At 40.3% G+C, this 22,434-nt stretch overlaps 1 protein-coding gene and 1 long non-coding RNA gene across 3 annotated transcripts in view; one reads left to right on the forward strand and one right to left on the reverse strand.

Moving 5' to 3' along the window:
- The first annotated feature begins 1,771 nt into the window (after positions 1–1,771).
- LOC106589385 (monocarboxylate transporter 12-B) overlaps positions 1,772–22,434 on the forward strand; it is a 30,662-nt gene continuing 9,999 nt past the window's right edge. Inside the window, exons 1-2 of one of the 2 annotated variants that reach the window (XM_014179289.3) lie at positions 1,772–1,791; positions 14,915–15,018. In XM_014179289.3, coding sequence (XP_014034764.1) covers positions 14,946–15,018 — 73 coding nt within the window. In that variant the 5' untranslated portion in view covers positions 1,772–1,791; positions 14,915–14,945. Of the gene's footprint in view, positions 1,792–7,651; positions 7,847–14,914; positions 15,019–22,434 lie in introns of those variants that run through there. The other variant, XM_014179285.3, reaches the window with a different exon arrangement.
- LOC123731472 (uncharacterized) lies at positions 7,842–22,403 on the reverse strand. Its single transcript, XR_006762616.2, has 3 exons — positions 22,125–22,403; positions 12,164–12,239; positions 7,842–11,950 (listed from the first exon to the last, which is right to left on the reverse strand). It is a non-coding gene; the product is annotated as an uncharacterized LOC123731472 (long non-coding RNA).

Below are 22,434 nucleotides of genomic sequence, written 5' to 3' on the forward strand. Positions count from 1 at the left end.
TGCAATCAAGACATCCTTGCTTTTGATTTTGAATTCATTTAAAAAGCCAACTAATTTGAAGCAATATTGCTCCTGTCTGTCTGTTTGGTGTGCGTGTTTGTCTATCACTCCATATGTAGCCAGTTAGCGATGCAAATGATAACCGTCTTTGTGGGTAGACAGAAAGACTTTCCCCAAAGACATTTCTCAATAAAATGTTAACTGCAAAGTAGGTTTAACCAAGGGAACAATATAATGATTATTTGTATCAATTGGGTGGTGATTGTTTGCAAACTCTGCCATATGCTGCAGCAGTAGGCCTATCAGCAGAAACATAGCTAGATCAACACATTCCTCTCTTGGTAGATGCCCAATTAAAGGGGAATTACACTCAAATCTACATTTGTCAGTTTATTTTTCCAAAATGGTCTTCTGATGTAATTTAAGCCTTGACATGGACGTAGAACATCCATTTTCTTTGTTTCTCTATGAATAATTGTAATATTGAGAGTAAAAAACTGAAACAAATCTCAAACAAGAAAACAGAATTCAGTAAAATACAAAATATAATTTGATGAGGCCCCCTTGCAGTTGTTTATTAACCATGATTTTACCAGGTATGACAGCAAACACATATTTTGTACACCAAGGACCCAGGGAAGAGTTGCAGGGTAGAGAAGAAGAGAAGAATGTGCCCAATTGGTAGTTACAGTTTTGTCCCATCGCTGCAACTCTTGCACGGACTCGGGAGAGGTGAAGGTCGAGAACCACGCATCTTCTGAAACACGACCCCGCCAAGCCGCACTGCTTCTTGACACATTGTTCTATTAACCCGGAAGCCTTCCGCACTAATGTGTCGGAGGAAACCCAGTACAACTGGCGACCGTGTCAGTGTGCATGCACCCGGCCTGCCACAGGAGTCACCAGAGAGCGATGGGACAAGGACATACCGGCCGGCAAAACCCTCCCCTAACCCGGACGACGCTCGGCCAATTGTGCATCGCCTCATGGGTCTTCCGGTCATGGGCGGCTGAAAAACTGCCCGGGATCGAACCCAGATCTGTAGTGACGCCTCGAGCACCGCAGTGCCTTAGACCGCTGCACCACTCGGGAGGCCAGCGTGTTTAGTATGGTTACATAGGACAAAAGGTTACTTAGGGCAAAAACGAATGGAGGGTGGTTGGTCGGGTGTATAATGTGGACGTCTAGCAACCAAAAGGTTGCGTGTTCGAATCTCATCACAGCCAACTTCAGCATTTGAAATAAGTAGCAACTTTTAGCTACTTTGCAACTACTTAGCATGTTAGCTAACACTTCCCCTAACCCTTTTAGCTAACCCTTCCCCTAACACTTTAACCTAACTCCTAACATTAACCCTAACCCCTAGCCTAGCTAACGTTAGCCAGCTAGCTAACGTTAGCATTACCAACCCAGCCTACTAGCCAATGTTAGCCACAACAAATTGGAATTCGTAACATATCATTAGTTTTGCAAATTCACAAAATATTGTATGATTTGAAAATTGGTAACATTTTGTACATTTTTCCAATTCGTAACATATTGTACATTTAGAAAATGTGTAACAAATCATACGAATTGTAATTTGTAACATATCATACTGATGGCTGATGACATCAGGCTGATGGACATCTAGAAATTAAAACATACCATACGAAACGTAACATATCATACCAAATGGAGTGTCTCGGATTTTCGTACCGAATAATACGAAATGCTATGAGACAAGGTTGGCTGTAAATGACTTGACTGAGCTATGCAATTCAACAACAGCTGATGTGTGTGTCTGGAAAGGTAAGAACCTTATTGCTCCATCTCAGAAACTGTGAGGAAAATGTTTATTGGAAATATTTTCAAATATTTGTGCTCTGTGTATTATTTCCAATTGATTGTTTAAAAAAAAAAGTGTAGCCTACGAAGCCAGCAGCCTCTGATGTTCTGTTGGCGCTTTGACCGATGCTGATGAGAACGAAAGGTATTCATTAGAAGAACAGAAAGTTACAAAGTCGCCGAAGTTGTTTATTCCGTCACTTACTGATTCACATGTTTTGTTTGATATAAACTGGAAATGATTTCACGCTAAGATAACACAAAGAGAAAAGAAGGTGTGAAAAAGTTTTACACATTTTACTACAGCTGCACGTTTTGAGAACTTGCCATTTCCTGAGGAGGAAATATGGTGAACATGGCTGATATATTTAATTACAGACCCAGTCCACATTGTCGATAGTTCAGCCGCGTGAACCCACCACACAATATCTGCCTTCTGTGATGTGTCAATTCGACACATACTATATATTGCTTGCGTTGTCTTGTTTTCTGCAGCCTCAATTATATGAGGCTCAAACATTTATCGCATGATCCCATGTTTTTACCTGATGAATTTTAAGTGCAATATTGAATCTCCTAAACTTCAGAATCAATACTTTGCCGACTGTGGCAAATGTCTAAGTTCTAAGGTTAACAAAACAATGATATACAAACATGTCATGAAATGATCTATTATTATTTTTATCAGCAACATTTAGATGGACAATTTACCTAGATTGGACTATGTAGTAATAGTTTGGATTCAATGAACTCAAAAGGATATTCAGTAGATTATTCTCCCTGCTGTGCAATAATGTAGCTCTGGCCATGTTGTACCAGGCATGTGGTTGCCATGGGCTCAGCAGCTCAAGCAATGGAGTCAGACAGGTTTTAACCAACTAGAAATGTAGACAATTGTTTTACAGCCTTAAAATGTATTAAATCGAGAATTTTTCACTGACCTACATACAATATTCCATAATGTCAAAGTGGAATTATGTTTGTTCACATTTTTACAAATTCATAAAAAATGAAAAGCTGAGTACTCTACCCCTTTGTTATGGGAAGCCTAAATAAGTTTAGGAGTAAAACTGTATTTAACAAGTCACATAAGTTGCATGGACTCACTCTGTGTGCAATAGTAGTGTTTAACATAATTTTTTAATGGCTACCTTATATCTGTACCCCAAACATACAATTATCTGTAAGGTCCCTCAGTTGAGCAGTGAATTTAAACACAGATTCTACCACAAAGACAAGGGAGGTTTTCCAATGCCGCGCGAAGAAGGGCACCGATTGGTAGATGGGTAAAAAGAAATGACATTGAATATCCCTTTGAACATGGTAAAGTTATTAATTACACTTACACCCAGTCACTACAAAGATACATGTGTCCTTCCTAACTCAGTTACCTGAGAGGAAGGAAACCACTCAGGAATTTCACCATAAGGCCAATGGTGACTGAGGATGGATCAATACAGAGTGAAAAGAAGGAAGCCTGCACAGAATAAAAATATTCCAAAACATGTATTCTGTTTTCAACAAGGCACTAAAGTAATACTGCAAAAAATGCTTGTAATTGTGACCAACCGCCTTGATTTGGTCTTATGTAGCAAAATTTGAAATAGTGTTTTTTTACATTGGTTAAAAGCAGAGACACAGAGCTACAAAATGGTATATCATACACTGCATTTGAGGAACAATGGGAAAGTAATTATGCTTTGAAAGTTGATAAACTTGTAACCCCACTTTTGAGAAAATGGCCTTTGAATGTTTTGATACCTACCGGAGAACTCTTCTTTGTTTACAGCCATTCAGCATTGTTCACACCCTCTTAAGCTTTAGCCCACTCCCAAACTCTGAGCATTTTACTCATCCTTGCAGAGCTGGTTAGGCTGTTTTCTTGTTATCCAGAGTGTTGGTGACTGTAACTGTGCTGCTGGCAACAATTTAATTATGCTTTTTTTGCCAACGTTTACTGACACCGGTCATATTCAGCGTGTGTTGAGCGTTCGTAAATTCATCCATAATTCTGCGCTCTGGCACACACAGACCAGAGTGCACTGAAATCGAATGCACCCAAAATTGTTACTTGAATAGTTGAGTCTTTTGTTAACCTCTTACATCTAGACGTTCCGCTAGCGGAACACCTGCTCCAATATCCAATGATGGGCGTGGTGCGAAATACAAACTCCTCTAAAATCCGAAAACTTCCATTTTTCAAACATATGACTATTTTACAGCATTTTAAAGACAAGACTCTCGTTAATCTAACCACACTGTCCGATTTCAAAAAGGCTTTACAGCGAAAGCAAAACATTAGATTATGTCAGCAGAGTACCCAGCCAGAAATAATCAGACACCCATTTTTCAAGCTAGCATATAATGTCACAAAAAACAAAACCACAGCTAAATGCAGCACTAACCTTTGATGATCTTCATCAGATGACAACCCTAGGACATTATGTTATACAATGCATGCATGTTTTGTTCAATCAAGTTCATATTTATATCAAAAACCAGCTTTTCTACATTAGCATGTGATGTTCAGAACTAGCATACCCCCCGCAAACATCCGGTGAATTTACTAAATTACTCACGATAAACGTTCACAAAAAACATAACAATTATTTTAAGAATTATAGATACAGAACTCCTCAATGCACTCGATATGTCCGATTTTAAAATAGCTTTTCGGTGAAAGCACATTTTTCAATATTCTCAGTAGATAGCCCAGCCATCACGGCCACGAGCATGGCGCAATTCGTGACAAAAGATTTCTAAATATTCCATTACCGTACTTCGAAGCATGTCAACCGCTGTTTAAAATCAATTTTTATGCCATTTTTCTCGTAAAAAAGCGATAATATTCCGACCGGGAATCTGCGTTTAGGTAAACAGACGAAAGAAAACAAAGCATTCTGTCGACGCGGGCACGCGCCTGAGTCTCACAGTACTGTAACCAGCCACTACACAAACGCGCTACTTTTTTTCAACCAGAGCCTGCAAAGCCACGATTCAGCTTTTTGCCGCCTTCTGAGAGCCCATGGGAGCCGTAGGAAGTGTCACGTAACAGCAGAGATCCTCTGTAATGGATAGAGATAATCAAGAAGGGCAAGAAATTGTCAGACAGGGCACTTCCTGCATGGAATCTTCTCAGGTTTTGGCCTGCCAAATGAGTTCTGTTATACTCACAGACACCATTCAAACAGTTTTAGAAACTTTGGAGTGTTTTCTATCCAAAGCTAATAATTATATGCATATTCTAGTTTCTGGGCAGGAGTAATAATCAGATTAAATCGGGTACGTTTTTTATCCGGCTGTGAAAATACTGCCCCCTAGCCATAACAGGTTAAGACATGTAGCTAGTTAGCTAGCTAAACAATGAACCATAATCCCAGCTCATGGCATTACTACCCTGCATGAATCTGCAGGTAGCTAACCAACCAGGTACAATGTTAGCTAGCTAACATTAGGCTATAACTAGCCAAACAAATGGCTCTGAGATACGAATAATAATATCATAAACGTACCATTAGCTAGTGAGCCAGCCAGCTAACGCTAGCTAACAGTGCATTTTAACTTGAAATGAAACCACTTTCTGTCAAAATTAGAAACATGTAATATCTGAAAATGTAGCTAGATAGACTATCTTACCCATATACATCATGGATGGACGCGTCTCCTGTCGGATGCCATGGCTGCCCTTAATTTGAAGATGTAATCCGGAGACAGGTGTTTTCTCCATCTCCTTAGCTATCATACTCGAATTCCACAGATTTCAAAACTCGGTCCTCCGGAAAGTGGAGAGCAACACTTAAGCAGTTTTACTATGCAATACATTTTTTTAAAGCAGCGTTAGACAGGTTTAACTAGACATACTGACCAGCTCAAATAGACAGAAGCATGCTATATGGCAAACCAATCCAAACTTATCTCTCGGCATATCCAGCCCACTCATTATCTCAGCCAATCGTGGCTAGAGGAAAGGTTGCTCTCTTTTTCTGCCCTACCAAGCAAAAACGCAGTAGTTGCTTATAGCGTGGAACTGAGAAAAATGTATTTTATTTACCTTGGTTTCACAGTAACTTTATGCAGTTACTGCTAACATGACCCCCATTTTCTCCAAAACACAATACAATAGAGGCAGGATACTTGTCCACATGATTAAGCATGTATTTAATGTAGCAAAAATGACATTAACTCATTTTCGACCAAAAAAGCAGTTACTGCCTTTTTGCTTGGTATGGCAGTTTTCTGTGGCTAAACTAACTAGGCTCATAATTTTACAATTTTATTCGTATTTACAGATGGCATACAAGTTTGTTATAAAGGCACGTGAAAGTTCACATGTTCAAGAAGGCATTTCTGCCAAACGGGTCACAATTGTTAAGGACTGGTACGTTTTTCAGGAAACTAAATAAATGGAATGGAGCTAAGAACAGGCAAAATCCGGAAAATCTGGTTCAGTCTGCTTTCCACCAGACACAGGGAGATGAATTCACCTTTCAGCAGGACAATAACCTAAAACACAAGGCCAAATCTACACTGGAGTTGCTTACAGTGAATGTTTAAGACAGTGAATGTTCCTCAGTGGCTGAGTTACAGTTTTGATTTAAATCAATGGAAAATCTATGGCAAGACTTGAAAATGGTTGTCTAGCAATGATCAACAACCAATTTGACAGAGCTTTAAGAATTTTTAATACAATAATGGGCAAATGTTGCACAATCCATGTGTGGAAAGCTCTTAGAGACTTACCCAGAAAGAATTACAGTTTTAATCACTGCCAAAAGTGCTTCTACAAAGTATTGACTCAGGGGCGTGAATGCTTATGTATTTAATTTCTGTGCTTATGTATTTAATGCTTATGCTTATGTATTTAATTTCTGATATTTCTGTATTTAATTTTAAATGCATTTGAAAAGATTTCAAAAAAATATGTTTTCACTTTATCATTATGTGGTATTGTGTGTAGTAGATTGCTGAGAGAAAAACATATTTAATCAATTTTGAATTCAGGCTGTAACACAACAACATGTGGAATAAGTCAAGGGGTATGAATACTTTCTGAAGGCACTGTATATCCTCCACATTCTTATTTAAAAATGTTAACTCTTTATTTAGTTTCCATATAAAGATATCATAGAGCTAGTGCGTTTGGATTACTGATTTAAATTACACTGGATTACTGATTAAGATTACTGATTTAAGTACTGACATTAACTGACATTCGTCAATCAAAACCTTTTTTGCTGCACGTGGGAGTACATTTAAGGGAAATGAAAGTTGGCCAAATCAACTGGCCAATGGACATCTGAGGAACCAAAGCTGCAGAGATGGAAAGTGTTATAGGGTAGCACATGTCACAGCTTTTCAACAGGGTCCGAAGTCATGCCAGCAGACGGCTGCTAGTGTCTGAAGTTAATATTGTACCACCCCGAGTTAGCCCTGACACCCTGCCAGTAAACACCTCCTCTCATGGACTCCTACGTCATTACCCTGTCGCCTCACTGTGCTGCTTGGGCCGGGGAGTGAAGTATTTCAACATGCGCATCAGCAGTGACTAGCCTTGTTTGTAGGCTAGCTCTTCAACAAATGCTGAATGGGCTGGACATGTTTTTGACCCAGAGAAGATGTCTGAGGTTTTTTGTTTATGGATACTGCATCTCAGTTGATGCCTGTCAATGATTCCAAGCCTCCTTTTGACTTATTTATAGAGTCTTAGCTAGTATCTTTGCTTCTCCCTGTGTTCTACAACAGTGTAACTGAAGTGAACTGAACAGCCTCTTCAACAATCAGTGCAACCCATTCTAGGTGTGACTGTGTGAGGCTGTCTGTCTGCGAGGTGTACCTGGGGCATCTTGGCTGAGAACAGGAGAAAACCGAGTGAACAGAACAAGGATCTGAGCATGGTTCATGCTGCGGCTATGGCTCAGGGGAAGAAGAGACCAGCAGTCCCCCCTCCTGATGGGGGCTGGGGCTGGGTGATCGTGGCCGGCTGCTTCATGGTCACTGTTTGCACACGTGCCGTCACTAGGTAAGTCTGGCAGCTGGAGAGAGTCACTGCAGATCCCCTGGGACCTGACCCAACTCTGGGAACTGTGGAGTGATAAGCATGTGTGTTTATGTTACAGTGTATGTGGGCATCCTAACAAATCAGTCTATTAGCAATTTTATTACATGTTTGAGTACAGTTAAGTTTGTGGGACAAATTATGATTTCAAACAAAACTCAACAATAATTCTAACCAAACTTGATGCAGGTTATCCACCCATTCTATAATGGTGGGCTATGTACCTAATAAAGTGCGTGAGTTGAAAGGTATTCAAAAATACTTATTCTCCAATACTTATTATCATCTTACACAGAAAAATTGTATGTCCTTTTAAATACATCTGAAAATGATTTTCAAACTATAACACTATTATGGTATGATGAAATGTTTATAATATATGTAGTACAGGTCAAAGTCAACTCTATATTTAGTGCAATTTGGACTGAGTATAACTTGAGAAGAAGACTCCGGTTTACTAAAGTGGCAAGTGGTATCTTGTGTTTCTGCCATCACACTTACCAGTTCAGGTTACACTGGGTGCCTGGTAAACAACCTGCAGGTCAGGAGCAGGCCTTCAGTATAGAACTACATTGAAGCGCAATACACTCTGACTGAGGATGGTTGTGTTTTAACATCTACCCTTACCCGGAAAAAAACAGGCTTAGTTCTGGCAAATAGTTGTGACAAATCTTTGACAATATTTTCACATGGAAATTAGTTTTGTGGCAAACTGTTGCGGCGACTTGTGAACTTCTGGCAAACAATTCTGGGAAGCATTATGTATGCAAATGATATCAGGTTTTTGGTTACTTTGTGTATTAACAACATTGCTCCACCCACATTCTTTCAATGCATCGAATGGGGTTGGAGTCAAGGGAAAATAAGCAGGTGTTACCAAATATAACAATGTGCATTTCATAAGTATTCTCATAAAGCGTGTACGTAAAACGCATTAAACAAGTCTGTAAAACCACAATGAGGACATCGACCTATCATCTAAGTTTTCACAAATCATTTGGTACAGTGCAAGAGAAAACGTCAGAGTAGTCTGAAGTAGTGGCATTAATTCATGTTCACATTTACAACATAACATGCATGGGCATTTCATCATTAAGACCTTTAGGGTATTTTCCTCGACTCCAACCCCATTCGATGCATTGAAAAGATGTGGGGGGGGGGGGGGAGCAATGTCTACATAAGGGTGCAAATTATAAACACTCACAAAAGCTCTGACAAAGGCTTTGAGGCCGATACGTAAAGCTTATTAAAGAGCAGTGATACTAGCAAGAGCAGGGTGCAGGTTTCTTATTTTTTCTCATCTTATTCAAGTGTTGGCATGCACCTGCAACAAAGATAGCTCAGATGTGCGAGTGCCTTTTGAATTTTGTATTAACATTGAAATGTTGTATCTACGTAAACCAAATCACATATAACTTTAAATGAACTTACTTCTCACAGAGAAAACTGAACTAAACTTACTAAATATTCTAAACAACATGTATTCGATGTCTAAACAGATCAAAATAAATCAATACAACTTGAAATCATCAGCATGCTAATGAAGAAAAAAGTAAAGACTGAATATTTCCCAAATAACATTTACATGAGAGAAATGTGAACACATTGGGGATGTTGACCTTAGGATGACCTTCCCTGTAGCTCAGTTGGTAGAGCATGGTGTTTGCAACGCATGGTGTTTGCAACGCCAGGGTTGTGGGTTCGATTCCCACGGGGGGCCAGTATGGAAAAAAATAAAAATGTATGAAATGAAATGTATGAACTGTATTCACTACTGTAAGTCGCTCTGGATAAGAGCGTCTGCTAAATGACTAAAATGTAAAAAAAAAAAAAAATGTAAATGTAAAATGATGTTTAATGGATTAACTACAGAATTTACATGAGCCAAGTGATGACTGAGCAATAGCTTTTAACCAATGGAATTTGAAAAGATAATAAAAAATATATATAATTTAGATAACAAAAACTGAATCAAACCCAGTTCAGAACTATTGCCTTTTTGAGTGAACTTTGGAGATAGTTCTTTGTGGAAGTCCTTCGTCCAAAGCTTCTTGAATGCATGCACAGAAACAATCAGAAAACACCAAACAAAAACAACATTAGGATACTGAAAACAATTACTGGAAACATTTTTATTGGTAGACTCAGCTGCTAATGGGCGGATTTGACTTTGGAAAAACAGCGTCAGCTGTTACAATGTTACCTTGATGTTGCTATGCTTTTCACTGAAACATACATTCTATATATTTTTCAGCAAGGAAGCAATGTTTCTGTCTTGTATAAATGCTATATAAACAAATGAGGTAGCTAGTGTAAACTGAGGCTTAGGCTTACTGTAGCTACCTTTAAATGTGTGGCGAACTGCTCCTAGAGAGCCACAGTATACAATATTTTTCTCAGCCAAGCATTAGCACAAGTGATTCAAACTAATCAACTAATTATGATCTTCAATCTAGACTGGGGACTTGATCATTAAGAGCCAGTTATCTACTAAACTCAGCAAAAAAAGAAATGTCCCTTTTTCAGGACCCTGTCTTTCAAAGATAATTCGTAAAAATCCCCAAAACTTCACAGATCTTCATTGTAAAGGATTTAAACATTGTTTTCCATGCTTGTTCAATGAACCATAAACAATTAATGAACATGCACCTGCTCATCTGCGTGAACGTGCCTTAGGCATACTGCAAGGAGGCATGAGGACTGCAGATGTGGCCAGGGCAATAAATTGCAATGTCCGTACTGTGAGATGCCTAAGACAGCGCTACAGGGAGACAGGACGGACAGCTGATCGTCCTCACAGTGGCAGACCTCGTGTAACAAGACCTGCACAGGATCGGTACATCCGAACATCACACCTGCGGGACAGGTACAGGATGGCAACAACTGCCCGAGTTACACCAGGAAGGCACAATCCCTCCATCAGTGCTCAGGCAGTCCGCAATAGGCTGAGAGGGGCTGGACAGAGGACTTGTAGGCCTGTTGTAAGGCAGGTCCTCACCAGACATCACCGGCAACAACGTTGCCTATGGGCACAAACCCACCGTCGCTGGACCTGACAGGACTGGCAGAAAGGGCTCTTCACTGACGAGTCGCGGTTTTGTCTCACCAGGGGTGATTCGTGGTCGGATTTCCGTTTATCGTCGAAGGAATGAGCGTTACACCGAGGCCTGTACTCTGGAGCGGGATCGATTTTGAGGTGGAGGGTCCGTCATGGTCTGGGGCGGTGTGTCACAGCATCATCGGACTGAGCTTGTTGTCATTGCAGGCAATCTCTGCCATGGCCAGCGAAGAGCCCGGATCTCAATCCCACTGAGCATGTCTGAGACCTGTTGGATCGGAGGGTGAGGGCTAGGGCCATTCCCCCCAGAAATGTCCGGGAACTTGCAGGTGCCTTGGTGGAAGAGTGGGGTAACATCTCACAGCAAGAACTGGCAAATCTGGTGCAGTCCATGAGGAGGAGATGCACTGCAGTACTTATGCAGTTGGTGGCCACACCAGATACTGACTGTTACTTTTGACCCCCCCTTTGTTCAGGGACACATTATTCAATTTCTGTTAGTCACATGTCTGTGGAACTTGTTCAGTTTATGTCTCAGTTGTTGAATCTTGTTATGTTCATACAAATATTTACACATGTTAAGTTTGCTGAAAATAAACACAGTTGACAGTGAGAGGACGTTTCTTTTTTTGCTAAGTTTAGTTGTCCTGTGTGGCTCAGTTGCTAGAGCATGTCTCTTGCATTGCCAGGGATGTGGGTTTGATTTCCACGGGGGACCAGTATGAAAATGTATGCACTCACTACTGTAAATTGTTCTGGATAAGAGCATCTGCTAAATGTAAAATACTAGTTGTCTCTTCTTCCTGACTCAGGTGTACAAGGCTTGGGTGGAAGAAATGCAACATAAAATGTATTTATGCCTAGTATGGGAATTCATATTATTTTCCAAAATTAATTATTGTTAACAAAGCCATGCATGCAAGAAACCTTAACCAGGTACGCACATATTTCTCTGTCCTCAGTCTGATTGAAGGCCTTAATCTGTCTTCTTGCATTGTAGCTGATTGCTTCTAGAAAGAAAGAGAGAATTAACAACACGTGATTAAGATGAGTTAGCTACTAGTTTAAAGCAATGAGAGATCTAATTGTTACAAAGAATGAATGTATGAAGGCTACATTTATCAGAATAATACATCCATTTACATAGCTTCCTTTTCAAGCTTGAAGACGATACATTCATTTATCACTCAAAAACAAGTGTTATGAGGGAGTGCACCACTAACATCTTTCTAGGTTGTTGATGCATCCTCCTCCCATTGCAGCCTCAACCAACACCACGGGTAGGGGAACGGTATCCATCTGCAAAAGTAAAGTTTTGCTTTGATGTCAAGTTAGCTCATATTGTTGCTAACATGCTACTGAACGGTGACACTAGCATATTGACATGCATATTGGTACTAAGACAGCAAGTTATTCACCTAAAAATATAAGTGTCTAGGCAAATCATTAGTTAGCTAGCTAACTATCACATTAATTGTGCAAAAATATGATAGCTAACGTTAAGCACTAGCCAAAATGTGTTTCACTCTATCCGATAAAACATGACATTGCTAACTAAGCATCAATTCGCTAACACCATTTTAAAGTTTCTTATGATGTTTAATGAATAAGTTAGACACTCAACGGCAGGGGTTGGAACCAACATTATTTCCCAATTGTTTTGTTCCGACTATCAAAATAAAGTTCTGAATCAGTTCGAACCCCCAAAAAGTTACGGTTTATATTGTTCTTGTTTCTTTTTTAAACCCTGAAATCAATATTCACTACCGTTCAAAAGTTTGTGGTCACTTAGAAATGTCCTTGTTTTTCAAAGAAAAGCACATTTTTTGTCCATTAAAATAACATCAAATTTATTAGAAAGTGTAGACATTGTTAGTGTTGCAAATGACTACTGTAGCTGGAAACAGCAGATTTTGGATGGAATATCTACATAGGCGTACAGAGGCCCATTATCAGCAAACATCACGCCTGTGTTCCAATGGCACGTTGTGTTAGCTAATCCAAGTTTGTCATTTTAAAAGGCTAATTGATCATAAACTAAGCTAACAAGCTTAGCTAGCTAACAAGCTTGCGTGTTCAGAGCGCCACCAGAATTAAAATAAAAACACATCTTAGCTTTTTGTAGATAATAAATCCAATGTGAAACATGACAACTATAGTATCCTTAACTATCATTGAAAAAGTTAATCCATTATTCTCTAATTAAACATTGCTCTCCCTAATTTCTGAATCACCCCTGTAACGTCAGTAGCTACAGTAGACTATGTATGCTTTGGAAGGAGGGGGAGGGGCAAGTACACCACACACACACTGGCAAAGATTTTCAGCTGGCAGGCAGGCAGGCAGACACTGGAACAAGTTTGAGTGACAGTGAGGGCTTTGCACAGGCACTTTGTTGCGTTTTTTGTGGGACTGAAAAAAATGCCCATAAAATAACATTATTAACCGATTCCCATGCTTTTAAAATAACGGTTCTGTTCTGGAACAATATTGATCACTTTAGTTCTCGGTTCTGGTTCTGTTCCTCTAAAAATGTTCCTTATTTTTCAGTTTTCGGTTCTGTTCCCTGAACCGGTTCCAACCCCTGCTCACTGGACAATTTCGGTAGGTAGCTAGGTAGATGGCTTTCCAAATTATTTTCCTTCTCCCCCTGACTGGTCACCAACGGTTACTGGTCTTGGAACTTATGTGTTCACCAGAAACGGCTTCTGGTAAACGGTTTGTCACTAATGGCAATGAATATTCTTGCCACAGGTTTGCCACAGATTCAAATAGAATCTTGAGAGAATTGCTTGCCAGAAAAAAAACTCTGGCGAACTGTTTGCTGGAACAAATACATTTTTGTAGGTCTCCTCTAAAATGTTGTTTTTCAAGGTTTCACATTTCATGCTTTGTTACCCAGGTGAAGGGGGTTTAGTGAATTGCGTTACTGAAAAAAATGTGTTCAGTCAGATGAAGACCTGTTGGGTGAGTGATAAAGGAGATTATAGTCTCACATTTCCATCAGACAATCCTTTGTGTAGATTAGAATTGGAAAACATTTAAACAAGGAAGAGCATGTTGGAATGTCCCTCTCAACATTATTCAATAATTTTCAAACAGCAACCTGGTCACTGATGGTTGTAAACTGATAATGCCTGCCCAGATTGTCACCTTGAACCTTTACCCTATTGCACATTGCAATATTAGGTCAGAATTGGAAGGAATGGGTGAAATTTTCCACGGGTTTGAGAGTAACCAAAGGTAATAAGTCTAGGCAGTCCGATCCTCTACTTTCTTGATATGCATAAGTGATCCCAAGGTCCTTTGAGGTCTAGTGAGTGAGTTTAAACCCCTAAACCAGCTGTAGCGGACAGCGTGTGTGTATACACGTTTGTGTGTGTGTAAGGAAACAGCAGGCTGACGGAGGGCCGCCCTATGTAGGTCCCCACATGTGCGTTCTCTGGCCAGTGCTGGGGAGGACATGAGGATCAGATGGTCGTCACGTTCACACTGAGTGATCTGGGCCTTATCGCCTGACTGGTGCTATTCCTCTGTTTGTACAGGTGCAGCCTCTCTGCAGACTCGGACGTAGGAGCTTGTGGTTCATTACCCCCCAAGCAGGCGTTCTTCCCACACGTCCCAGGCTTTTTACAGCTCTCCCCTCAGCTTCGTGATTACACAATTCATTACGGTTGCATCGCTCCCTCCGACCGCTCAGGTCATCACCATGTCTAGCTGGAAAAGAGTAATTACATAATCGAAGAAACCTCAGTGTGTTCTGAGAACACCAGAAATGGTGTGTTGGTGTGTATGTGCTTGTCAGACCGTGTGTGTGTGTGCGTGTATGCACACCATTGAGACTTGTGTCAAATTTGTGACAGATACACCACTAGGAAACATACATGTTTAAGTTCTGAGACATTTTAAAATATGCAAGATAATCCTTATTTGTCATGATTTCTCTTCATCTTGATCTTTTTCTTCTGTTCCAGATGCATCTCAATTTTTTTTGTGGAGTTTCAGATGCACTTTGGTGGGGACTATTCAGGGACAGCCTGGATCCACAGTCTGGTGGACTGCACCACTATGCTATGTGGTAAGTCATCATGTTAAATACTGAAGTAATATGGCTACAAGGTTCATCTGCCACACCTAAAGTTCATTCTTGTGGGAAGCTGCTATATACCATCTACTGCTAACAGTCAGTATCTGGATAACATGTGTGAAATGCTTGATAATGTATGTGATATCAACAGGGTATATTTTCTGGGTGATTTAAATATTCATAAAGCTGCCCACTCAAGAAAAAACGTTAAACTGTAACCAGTGCCTGCAACCTGGTACAAACAGCACAGGGATGAAATCATCAATATGTATTGATCACATTTTTACTAATGCTACAGAAATGTGTTTGAAAGCAGTATCCAGATCCATCGGATGTAGTGATCACAATATAGTAGCCATATCTAGGAAAACCAAAGTTCCAAAGGCTGGGCCTAATATAGTGTATAAGAGGTCATACAATAAGTTTTGTAGTGAGTCCTATGTTGTTGATGTAAAGAATATTTGTCAGTGGTGTGTAATGAGGAGCAAATAGATGCCGCACTTGACACATTTATGAAATTGCTTACCCCAGTTACTAATAAGCATGCACCCATCAAGAAAAGGACTGTAAAAACTGTTAAAACCCAGTGGATTGATGAGAAATGTAAAAATTATATGGTTGAGAGGTATGATGCAAAAGTAATGGCAAATTAGTCTGGCTGCACAACCGATTGGCAAACGTACCTCAAATTGAGAAATCATGTGACTAAACTGAATAAAAATAAGAAAAAACTACATTGTGAAACAAAGAAATTATAGTAAAAATCTTTGGAGCACCTTCAATTACATTTGGGGGAAAAAAGCAAACAACATCATTCATTGAATCAAATGGGTCATTCATCAGAAAACTAACTGATATTGCCAACTACTTTAATGATTTTTTTCATTGGCAAGATTAGCAAACTTAGGCATCACATGCCAGCAACAAATGCTGACACTACACATCCAAGTATATCTGACCAAATTATGAAAGACAAGCACTGTAATTTTGAATTCCGTAAAGTGAGTGTGGAAGAGGTGAAAATATTGTTGTCTATCAACAATGACAAGCCACTGGGGTCTGACAACTTGGATGGAAAATTACAGAGGATAATAGCGGACGAAATTACCACTCCTATTTGCCATATTTTCAATTTAAGCCTACTAAAAAGTGTGTGCCCTCAGGCCTGGAGGGAAGCAAAATTCATTCCGCTACTTAAGAATAGTAAAGCTCCCTTTACTGGCTCAAATAGCCAACCAATCAGCCTGTTACCAACCCTTAGTAAAGTTTTGGAAAAAATGGTGTTTGACCTGATACAATGTTATTTTACAGTAAACAAATTGACAACAGACTTGTATCAAGCTTATAGGGAAGGACATTAAACAAGCACAGCACTATACAAATGACTAATGATTGGGTGAGAGAAATTGATGATAAAAAGATTGTGGGGGCTGTTTTGTTAGACTTCAGTGCAGCTTTTGACATTATTGATCATAAGCTGCTGGAAAAACTTAGATGTTGTGGCTTTACATCCCCTGATATATTGTGGATGAAGAGTGACCTTTAACAGAACCCAGAGGGTGTTCTTCAATGGTAGCCTCTCCAACATAATCCAGGTAGAATCAGGAATTCCCCAGGGCAGCCTTCTAGGCCCCTTACGTTTTTCAATCTTTACTTATGACATGCCACTTGCTTTGAGTAAAGCCAGTGTGTCTATGTATGCGGATGACTCAACACTATACACGTCAGGTACTACAGCGACTGAAATGACTGCAACACTTAACAAAGAGCTGCAGTTAGTTTCAGAATGGGTGGCAAGGAATATGTTAGTCCTAAATATTTCAAAAACTAAAAGCATTGTATTCGGGACAAATCATTTACTAAACCCTAAACCTCAACTAAATCTTGTAATAAATAATGTGGACATTTAGAAAATTGAGGTGACTAAACTGCTTGGAGTAACATATCAAACATATCTAAACGGCTTGGAGTAACATATCAAAACATATTGATACAACAGTAGCTAAGATGGGGAGAAGTTTGTCCATAATAAAGTGCTGCTCTACCTTCTTAACAGCACTATCAACAAGGCAGGTCCTACAAGCTCTAGTTTTGTTGCAGCAAGACTACTGTTCAGTCAGGTGGTCAGGTGCCACAAAGAGGGACTTGGGAAAATTGCAATTGTCTCAGAACAGGGCAGCACGGCTGGTCCTTTGATGTACACATAGAGCTAACATCAATAATATGCATGTCTCTCCTGGCTCAAAGTGGAGGATAGATTTACTTCATCACTACTTGTATTTGTGAGAGGTATTGACATGTTGAAAACACCGAGCTGTCTGTTTAAACGACTAGCACACAGCTCTGACACCCATGCATACCCCACAAGACATGCCACCAGAGGTCTCTTCACAGTCCCTAAGTACAGAACAGACTATGGGAGGTGCACAGTACTACATAGAGCCATGACTACATGGACCTCTATTCCACATCAGGTAACTGATGTAAGCAGTAGAATCAGATTTGAAAAAACTGATAAAAATACACCTTATGGAACAATGGGGACTGTGAAACAACACACACATAGGCACAGACACATGCATACACACACACAATAACATACATACACATGGATTTTGTGTTGTAGATATGTGGTAGTGGAGTAGGAGCCTGAGGGCACACACTTAGTGTGTTGTGAAATATTTTATGAATGTATTGTAATGTTTTTAAAATTGTATATCTGCCTTAATTTTGCCAGACCCCAGGAAGAGTAGCTTATACCTTGGCAGCAGCTAGTGGGGATACATAATACATATAAATACAAATGGCCATCAGTCAAGTGTTGCTTCAGCAACAGTGATCTGGCATCACACTCGGCCTGGCACTGGCTTGGAATGTGTGGTCTAGACAGGTTGCTCAATGACCAGGGTAGTCATGAAATGGATTTGGTTCATAGGATGTAAACATATTCGGGTGGCAGGTAGCCTAGTGCTTAGAGCGTTGGACTAGTAACCAAAAGGTTCTAAGTTCAAATCCCCGAGCTGACAAGGTACAAATCTGTCGTTCTGAACAGGCAGTTAACCCAGGGTTTTTATAGGCCGTCATTGAAAATAAGAATTTGTTCTTAACTGACTTGCCTAGTTAAACAAAGGAAAAATAAAAACAATATAAGCTTTTAAGCCAGTTTGATATTTGGTACATAATTTTGCTTCCAATTAGGACACATGATGAAGACAATGTCATGTAAATGTGCTTTTTACAATCACACAGCAAAGTTACTGTATGCTTAAGTTGATAAAGTCACAGGCTGCTGACTGGCAATGTGTCCTTGCAACTCAGCCAACCCATTGGTCAGTTTTTGCTGCGTTCTTAGATTGGGATGTTCCCTGTTTGACCCCCTTACATAGAACAGAAGTTATGGTTTAGTGTTTTTTAAGTGCGTGGATCTTCTTTGGATCTTCTATAGATCTTTTGGACATGTTGATTGCTCTTAAAAAACATTTTGGGTTGAATCATAGGATTGTATTTTATTAGTAGGTACACATTAGTGCAGTCGAATGAAGTACTGAGAACCCCATGTCTGACTAAAGCAGACACCAGAGAGAGGAGTTTGCTTCTTTTCCTGTTGATTTAGCTCTTGAGAGAACAAAGTCAGCAACACACAGAGAACATCTTGAAATACCAAAACAGTGTCACAACACTATGACCCAACATAGAGGGAGTTTGTTTATTTCGCTTGCTCCCAGTGAAATTTGACACCATGATAGAGACTGTTTTGAAAAAGCATGTAAAAATAGACCCTTAAACTGACTCATAGCAGACTCAAGGCTGACTTAGGTAACATGTTCAGGCAGGTGTATGCCAAGGCCAGTCAGCACGGGTCACAGAGGACTTCTGCGGATCACAAACCTCTCTTCTAGGTTCACATTTTGCAACTCTTTGTCTTGTATTTACTCACAGTATCAATGGTCCAAAGTGACAATAAAAGTGGCAAAAGAGAAAAATGTACTTGCATCTATTTATACATGTTGAAACTGGCAGTGAGGTACACTATATGTGACCCGATTCAGGAAACTAGGCGTATGTCGCAAGTCACGACTTCACAGTAGAACCGTTTGAATGTAAAAAGTATTTTTTTATCAAAATGCATTTTTTGGCAGAAATGCCTTCTTGAACATGTGAACTTTCATGTGCCTTACTATCAAACTGTTATGCCATCTGTAAATATGAATACAATTGTTAAATTACGAGTCTAGTTGGTTTAGCTACAGAAAAAGTCAGCAACCTTCCCGCTAGCCATGATTGGCTGAGATAATGAGTGGACCGGACATGCCAAGAGATGAGTTTGTATTGGTCTGCCATATAGCATGCGTCTGTCTATTGGAGCTGGTCAGTATGTTTAGGTAATCATGTCGAACACGGCTTTTAATTTTATTTATTTTTTATTGCGTAGTAAAACTGCATAAACCTAATGTCAAGTTAAAGTGTACTGTTAGCTAGCTCTGACTGTCGTGAGGTCAGAGCTTTTGGATCAACCCTACTTTTTGGCCAGAGCGCTCTGAACGCGAAACACTCTGAATTTACGAACAGACAATCTGACAGCACAGTTGCAGTCACCAACGCTCTGGATAACATAACAGCCTAACGAGCTCTGCTAGGGCGAATAATGTTCAGTTAGCTGTTCTCTCTCTCTCTCTCTCTCTTAGCTGTCTGGAATTAGCTGGCAAGTTAGTACAGAACGCTTGGCTAAGGCTTAAGAGGGTGTGACTGTGAACAATGCTGAATGGGTGTAGACAAATAAGGGCTCTCCTATAGAAGTACCAAAACATTGAAAGACGGTTTTCTCAAAAGTGAGTTTACAAGTTGATCAACTTTCAAAGCAGTATTACGTTCCCATTGTTTCCTCAAATGCAGTGTATGATATACCATTTTGTAGCTCTGAGTCTCTACTTTATCCAATTAAAAAAACAAACATATTTTGCTACATAAGACCAAATCCAGTTGGTGAGTTACATATATAGAAAAGGTATGTGGTCTCCCCCCTTCAAATTAGTGGATTTGGCTATTTCAGCCATACCTATTGCTGACAGGTGTATAAAATTGAGCACACAGCCATGCAATCTCCGTAGACAAACATTGGCAGTAGAATGGCCTTACTGAAGAGCTCAGTGACTTTCAATGTGGCACCGTCATAGGATGCCACCATTCCAACAAGTCAATTCATCAAATTTCTGCCCTGCTAGAACTTCCCCGGTCAACTGTAAGTGTTGTTATTGTGAAGTCAAAACGTCTAAGAGCAACAGCTGCTCAGCCGAGAACTGGTAGGCCACACATGCTCACTGAACAGGTCCTCCGAGTGCTGAAAACCGTGTTTCCTCAATTGCAACACTCACTACCGAGTTCCAAACTGCCTCTGGAACAATGACAGCACAAGAACTGTTCGGAGGGAGCTTCATGAAATGGGTTTCCATGGCCAAGCAGCCGCACACAAGCCTAAGATCACCATGCGCAATGCCAAGCATCGGCTGGAGTGGTGTAAAGCTTGCCGCAATTGGACTCCGGAGCAGTGGAAACGTGTTCTCTGGAGTGATGAATCACGCTTCACCATCAGGCAGTCCGACAGACGAATCTGGGTTTGGCACATGCCAGGAGAACGCTACCTGCCCCAATGCATAATGCCAACTGTAAAGTTTGGTGGAGGAGGAATGAGGCTGTTTTTTATGGTTAGGGCTAGGTGCCTTAGTTCCAGTGAAGGGAAATCTTAACACCACAGCATACAATGACATTCTAGATGAGTCTGTGCTTCCTATTTTGTGGCAACAGTTTGGGGAAGGCCCTTTCCTGTTTCAGCATGTGTTTCAGCATTTGTGTTTAGACCTCACAAAGTGAGGTCTATACACAAATGGTTTGTCGAGATCGGTGTGGAAGAACTTGATTGGCCTCAACTCCATTGAACCTCAACTCCATTGAACACCTTTGAGATAAAGGCTATTAGCCAGGCCTAATAGCCCAAGTCCCCGCAGCAATGTTCCAACATTTAGTGGAAAGCCTTCCCAGAACAGTGGAGGCTGTTATAGCAGCAAAGGGGGGACCAACTCCATACTAATGCCCATGATTTTGGAATGAGATGTTCAACAGGCAGGTGTCCAAATATTTTTGTTCATGTAGTGTATCTTATCGGAGCTTAATATTATGCTGAATTGGTGTTCCACCCTTTTTTCCTGTATCTGCATGTGTTTTATTGTGTCAGGGTGTGAGAAAAGTAAAGCTCTGGTTTGCCCATATTCCCCCTGGGCCTCAAATCATTCATACACCGGTCTTTTGGCAGCAGTTTGCCAGACATTTGCTTGGATAAAAACAAGACACTATGTACTGCTCTAGTGCAGTACACAATCCGAAGGGCGTAACTTTTTATGTTGCATATTGGTGGGGGTCACGGTCAACATGTTTCGGTGTCAACACCCCTTCTAAGGGGGTCCGGGGGACTGATAGTGCCTTGTAACTCAAATTCTCACCTGATGACCTGTTTGTCCTCTCCCTACATCAACATGGGCAGTGCTCTATTTCCCTCTCTACTGTAACGGTTTTGACTTGAGGTTATTGTTTGTAGGGTGCCAGGTAGGTTGTGCCTACCAAAGAAAATAGAGATTTCTCCTTTTAGTTTGAGAGGGAATGAGTCCCATCCGGTCCGTCAAGTCTACACCAATACAAAGGACTCATGTAAAAGTCAGTGTGGACATACACTTTTCATAAACTCTTAAAACATTGGAAATAACTTCAAAACAACTTTGTTCTTTTGCGTTGGTTGTATTACCAAAATAAATGATCACACACATAATAATATAACAAACCATGATCTCTGGTTCCTCAAGAAAAGTTCCTTACCTCAGGCATAAAAAGTCCAGCCCGGTAAAGGAGTTCAGTGAACCCAAGTGACCTTAGTCACTCAATGTTTGTCCGCTCATAAAGTGTAGCGTAAACCCAGTCTCAATCATACATTCACCATATCAAACTATTTTACTACACAACCATAAAGAGTATCACATCTCAGAAGTCTTCAACTACAACTGACCACATAAATCAACACGGTATAAATCACACTCAAACAAATGAAATACCGTATGCAAGTAAGTTGTAGTCTGTCAGACAATCCAATCAGCCAACAGATATCCAGCAGAGAAAGGCCATGAAGAAACAGCGGAGACTAACTGAGATGTGTAGTCCAAAGGAAGAAATGAGTGGATCCGATCCTGGTGGTTAAACTTGAGACAAGGCTACAAAGCACTCTTTTAAATACAACAAAACAAACAGAGTAAAAAAGCTTCAGGAACTGAGGGTTGAACACATCCACGTTTGCACCACCATCACAACCCCACTTTTGCTTAGCTGATGCTGGCTATTTAATAGGGAATTAAAAGGGGAACCGCA

Source organism: Salmo salar, chromosome 28, assembly GCF_965601325.2.
Source record: "Salmo salar chromosome 28, fSalSal1, whole genome shotgun sequence".
In the NCBI taxonomy this organism is placed as follows: domain Eukaryota; kingdom Metazoa; phylum Chordata; class Actinopteri; order Salmoniformes; family Salmonidae; genus Salmo; species Salmo salar.